General features: G+C 46.5%; 1 protein-coding gene across 1 annotated transcript in view; it reads right to left on the reverse strand.

The window, feature by feature from the left end:
* Positions 1–5,167, reverse strand: part of Ccdc38 (coiled-coil domain containing 38) — a 41,666-nt gene extending 36,499 nt beyond the window's left edge. Inside the window, exons 1-2 of the mRNA XM_052165508.1 lie at positions 5,131–5,167; positions 793–893 (exon numbers count right to left, since the gene is read on the reverse strand). Of these exons, the coding sequence (XP_052021468.1) occupies positions 793–893; positions 5,131–5,167 (138 nt within the window). The remainder of the gene's footprint in view (positions 1–792; positions 894–5,130) is intronic.
* Between the last annotated feature and the right edge of the window lie 833 nt (positions 5,168–6,000).

A 6,000-nucleotide genomic window follows, 5' to 3' on the forward strand; every position in this document is an offset into this window, starting at 1 on the left:
AAAATGTCTCTCCAGATTAAATGCAGAGAAAATATGGAAATTTCAACGGTTTTTAGCTCACTGGAGCTGAAAACTTACGGGAAGGCAGACTTCCATAGAAAGCAGCGAAAACCCACCCTTTGGGACGCTTTCAACTTCTCTCAGTGTAACGTCAAGTGTGAGGCTCAGCAAGGCATGCAGTGCCCAGAGAAGAGCCACCCCCGGATGAAAGCACTTCACGTTTCTAGCTATTTTATTCATCCTACCAAGAGCCAGAAAAGTCCTTTAATCCATTACCTTTGGGATGAAAAACTGAATTTCAGGCCTAGTGCTATTTTTTTTTAATTTCAAATTACTCTAAAAATAATCCCCTTGCCTCTCCGTGCCACCACTGCCCTTCATTCTTCTCCTCTCTCGCCAAACTCGTTTATCTGTAACGACTTTGACACACTTTGAGTTATTCTTAAGGACTCAACTCCTGTCACCACAGTGAATTCCTCAACTCCCCTTCCCACTCTTTCTTCTCAGCCGCAGAGCAGATCTCTGCCCTACCCATGATAAGATGTATTTATATTTTGGGCTCAGCCGGTGAGGTACAACATACTATCTGTGGAGCTAGTTGGTGATGGCGTAGCGGCCTTCTCCCACTAGGTGGCAGTCTCTGAAGGTTCCTGTGTACTGTCTTCCCAGAATGATGCCAAACCCAGAACAAGGTGTGTCAGTATCTGTCACCTTGTCTTAACTAGTGAGATCTGTGTCTAAAAGTACTCGGGTCTAACCTCTTTGGGGATTCTGATCTTAAGAAAACCTTACCTTTTTCCTTGCAGCGATTTCATTTTCTTTGAAAAGGAAGAGATCTTTGAAAAAGATCTTGTAGGGTCTTTCTTTTTTGAGTCCAGCATCTTTTCCTTCATCTAAAAGAAAAGAAGGAACGAAGAAAGGAAGGAAGGGAGGAGAGAGGGAGGAAGGGAGGCAAGGAGGGAGGGAGGCAAGGAGGGGAGGCAGGCAAGGAGGGAGGGAGGGAGTGATTTAGTTCCTTTATTGGTCAGAACTATAAAGCCCCCACCAGCTGGAGTAGAGAAGTGGGGTGCAGGGCTCTCTGAGAAGGTGGGTTTCAGATGGAACTTGCCCTCCAGTTGAACCTGGCAATACAGCTCCTGGATCTCCTGGGTAAGAGCCACGTCTTCTCTACCCACTCTCTACGGCACAACTTCAGGGTTCAGCATCTCAGGAGTCATGAACCAGAGCTAAGGAGTCTGTGTTATTGCGGAGTCACACTTGGAGATATAGAGATGTGGAGAGGACCCTGGCCCCAGCGATCAGTAGCAGAGGTCTGATGTGGTGAGGCCACTTTAGAACACACCTGCCAGCTCCTTAGACAGTTGAGCATAGAGTGCCACACGCAATAGGTAAGTGGATGCATTGAAGGCTGAGTATATGATGCGCCTGGTCCAGGAAAGGGGGTGTCAGCCAGGGAGGGCCATGTCTGGGGAGAAGCAGGGAGACTGTGGGTGATTCTTGGTTGGCCCTGTGGGGTGTAAAGATGTCATGAAAGCAGGTGATGATACATGGAGGAGAGACAGCTCATGATGCATGGAGGAGAGACAGCTCATGATGCATGGAGGACAGACGGCTCATGATGCATGGAGGACAGACGGCTCATGATGCATGGAGGACAGACGGCTCATGATGCATGGAGGACAGACAGCTCATGATGCATGGAGGACAGACGGCTCATGATGCATGGAGGACAGACAGCTCATGATGCATGGAGGACAGACGGCTCATGATGCATGCAGGAGAGACAGCTCATGATGCATGCAGGAGAGACAGCTCATGATGCATGCAGGAGAGACAGCTCATGATGCATGGAGGACAGACAGCTCATGATGCATGGAGGACAGGCAGCTCATGATGCATGGAGGAGAGACAGCTAGATGGCAGAGGCTGGGCCCTGGGGAGAGCAAGGATGTGGGGAAACATGGCCGACAGGTTAGGGCTCAGCAGAGAGTGCAGCTGTGGTGGTTAATTTCATGTCAGAACTTGACTGGGGCTATGGTTTGCCAAAATTAGACGTTATTTTGGACTTGTTTGTGAGGGGGTTTCTAAGTGATTTCAGCATTCGAATTGGTTGAGCTGGTAAAGAAGACTGCCCCTCCCAATATGCATGGGCATCAACCAACCCACAGAGGGCCTGTGTAGGACAATAGGCTGAGGGGTAGAAGTATGCACCCCACTGTCTGTCTGTCTGTCTGTCTGTCTCCATCTCCCCTCCCTCTCCCTCCCCCTCCCCCCCCCCCATATGCGTGCCTTGCTGTAAGCTGGGTCATTTCCTCTCAGATAGTTACCCATGCTCAACAGACTGGGGCTGATCCTGTCCGCTCCCCTGAGCTCAGGCCTTTGCCCCGGGCTGGACTCTAGCACCAGCTTTCCTGAGTCTCCAGCTTATGGGTTATCTCTATAATCCCATGAGCCCTTTTGTCACAGAACATAGCTTCACTACTGGTTCTGTTTTCTAGATTTAAGACTTTGCCTGAATCCATCCTACCTCCCTTACCATGAAATGAGAATGTTATCCCAGATAACAAGGCCACTGACAGTCTCCGAGGGATGTACCCTCAGAGGGATGCCCTCTCTCCTCCTTTAGTCTCCTGTAACTAGTTGCATTTAGTGCATTTAAGCACTAGTTGCATTTAATGCATTTAAACACTAGTTGCATTCAATGCATTTAAGTACTAATTGCATTCAATGCATTTAAGCACTAGTTGCATTCAATGCATTTAAGCACTAGTTGCATTCAATGCATTTAAGCACTAGTTGCATTCAATGCATTTAAGCACTAGTTGCATTTACTGGGGGTGTTGTTTTGATTCAGAGGACAGGGTCTTACTATGTAACCCTTGGATATCCTGGAACTCACCATGAAGACCAGCCTAGCCTTGAACTCAGAGATTTGCCTGCCTCTGCAGGGATCAAAGGAGCACAGCCCACAAATGGCCACTAGTTGTATTCAAGATGGATCATACATCCGTGATCCTTTAATTAGTTCTATGAAGACCCTTTTTGAAAATATGTTCCTATTTTCAGGTTCTGGGTAGACTGATCCTTAGGGGGTAATACTAACATTGTACCTCTGAATAACACCTTATACTCACAGTGTATACGAGAATCTACCCTGAACTTCCTGCCTGATCCTTCTGCAGGCTATAGGGCAAGGCGAACCTTGGGGCTGAGATCTACAGTTTGCCAGTTTGGCACGAGTCCTTGGCTGAACCAAGGTTGCTCCAAGCTCAGCCATATTTCCCTCTGGGCTCTGAAGATTCACATCGTGGCTGATAAGCAACCTTTCAGTGCGATCCCGTTAGTGTCCTGTGGAAGTTGTGACAGCGCCACAAGCCCCACCTGGCTTGAAGTTCTAGGGACCAGGAGCCTGAAAATGAGTCTTTGGACAATGGCCAAAAGAAGGGTGTTTCTACGTGGCACTAGGTAGAAACTGCATCCATCCTCTGCTATTAGAGCATGCCTATGTGCCCTTGGATTGCAGCCTCTTCATCCATATTCAGAATAAATCCGTTCACTGTTTCCAAGGGCACACTGGCTTCCCTGTCTAAGACACACCTGCCTCCATCTTGTGCAGACTTTTAGGTTATCCCAGGCCCATCAGATAATCCAGAGTATTCCTCCCATGTCAAACTCTTTAACTTAATCACACTTGAAAAGTCTATTTTGCGTCAAGTAACATATTTGCAGGTTTCAAGGAATATAATGTACATATATTTGGGGACTCTTACTCTACCTGTGACACACAGACTCATTCCTTTCTTAGCTTTACCCCTTTCTATTTGCCTAGTTCTTATTTACTCATTCAATAAATACCCAGGGAGGGCCTCAGCTATATACCAGGCAATATGCATTAATAAACAAAACAGAGACTCTGCCCTTACACTGAGCTCAAGGGACAGAGGTGGAGGACTGGTGACAGATAATAAAAGTAAACACAGCAAGTGAACATTTTCATAATACAGTGGCGAGGTCGGGGTGAGCCCACTTGAGTGGAGGGACAGATCCATCGACGAAGTGACAGATCTGTGGAAGAGCAGTTCTGACTGTGACAGTAAGTGCAAAGGCCCTGAGGCAGGAAAGAGAGAGAGGCGGCATGGGGCCTGGGGTGGGGGGCAGTAGCGAGGCAGGAGCAGTGGCTCGCATGGCTTGACTCCCAGTAAGACGGATCGCTAGTGGACTTCTTTGTAGGTGAGTAAGAAGCAAGCAGAAGTGGGAGACCTAGCGTCGAAACCAGAGTGGCCCAGACAATGGGAGCAGAGCTTGGGGAAGTGGCTGGGCTCTGTGACTACTTTGAAGGGGAAGCCAATGGGATTTCAAAAGGGATTGCTTATTGGACATCTCCCAGAAGCACCCACACTCTTCCCCTCCCTGCCCCCCTCTCTCCTTTCCTTCTCCCAGTTCTCTGGCTCTAAGAGAATCAACCTATATCACACTGAAGCTGACTGTTTTCTGTATCTGCCACTTGCAGTCAAACTTGCTAATTCTATTTTTTTGTTTTGTTTTCTATTTTGTTTTTGTTTGGGTTTGGTTTTTTGAGACACGGTTTCGCTGTGTAGCCCTGGCTGTCCTAGAACTCATTTCTGTAAACCAGGCTAGCCTTGAACTCAGAAATCCCCATGCCTCTGCTTCCCAAGTGCTGGGATTAAAGGCGTGCGCCACCACTGCACTGCACACAATTAATTCCAATGAAGAGCACGCAGAGAGAGCGCCCATGACCCACTTAGCGCCCATGACCCACTCAGCGCCCATGACCCACTTAGCGCCCATGACCCACGTTAGGTGTTAAGCTTTGTCAGATTGGGAGCTTAAAATCAAGCGATTCCCCGTCTTGCCATGAAGCAGGAGGATGAGGGGAGAAAATGGAGGAGGAAAGCTGGCAGATTCCCACCGAGCTCAGCTCCTCCTGTCCTTCATCACGACAGTAACTGGGTTAACGTCTTAGCTGTGAGAAGCTGAAGCAGTCCCGCGGACAGTTGCGAGCTGATGCACTCTGTCCTTTATGCTTGTGTGCACCTTTCCCCCTAAAGCCACCACGGTCCCCAAACAGACCAGCACATAGCAAGAATACATCGGCTGGGTGCTTTTTACCTCCAGAACTCCTTGACGTGTGCACCTGGGATGTCATTTTGTCTCCTGGTCCTGTCCAGAGAAAAGGAAATACATCTTTCAAAGATCCTGTAGACACAAGTTGAGTATGTGCAAAGTAACTATATACCTAGAATAAACCGTAAGCAAACTGTATAGAGGGGCTGGAGACGCGACTCATCCACTGAGCAAGAGAACTTGCTCTTTCAGAGGACCTGAAACTCCAGCTCTGGGAACTCCAGCACCCTCTTCTGGCCTCTGTAGGTACCTTCATTCACAGGCACACACACATATACACACACATATATACATACATACACACATATATACATACATACACACATACATATACATACACATATATACATATATACACATATATACATATACATATACATACACACATACATATACATACACACATATATACATACACATATACACATATACACACAAGCATATATACAAATACATCTATACATATTCACACACATATACACATATATACACATGTACACATATACACATACACACACATATACACATAATTAAAAACAAAAGAAATCTTTTGACATTTTGCTTGTGAGCCTAGCGTTTAGTGGATGAGTCATCTCTTCAGCGTGAAAAATAAGATAAATTCTTTTTTAATTAAAAAAAAACAAATATATATATAAAACAAACATGGCCAAATTCAACTGTCAGTGACTTCCCAACAACTGTTCTGGCTTTACAAAACCAGGAGCACACAAACTCCTGTACCCAGCAATTTTTCTAATTCTACAAACTTGCAGAAAATAATCAATCCTGAGAGCAAAAAAATGTATGCACAATAGTGTTCGTTCAGTGGCGTTTAATAACCTGGGAGCTGACTGT

The sequence above is a fragment of the Apodemus sylvaticus genome, chromosome 20 (assembly GCF_947179515.1).
Source record: "Apodemus sylvaticus chromosome 20, mApoSyl1.1, whole genome shotgun sequence".
Lineage (NCBI taxonomy): Eukaryota > Metazoa > Chordata > Mammalia > Rodentia > Muridae > Apodemus > Apodemus sylvaticus.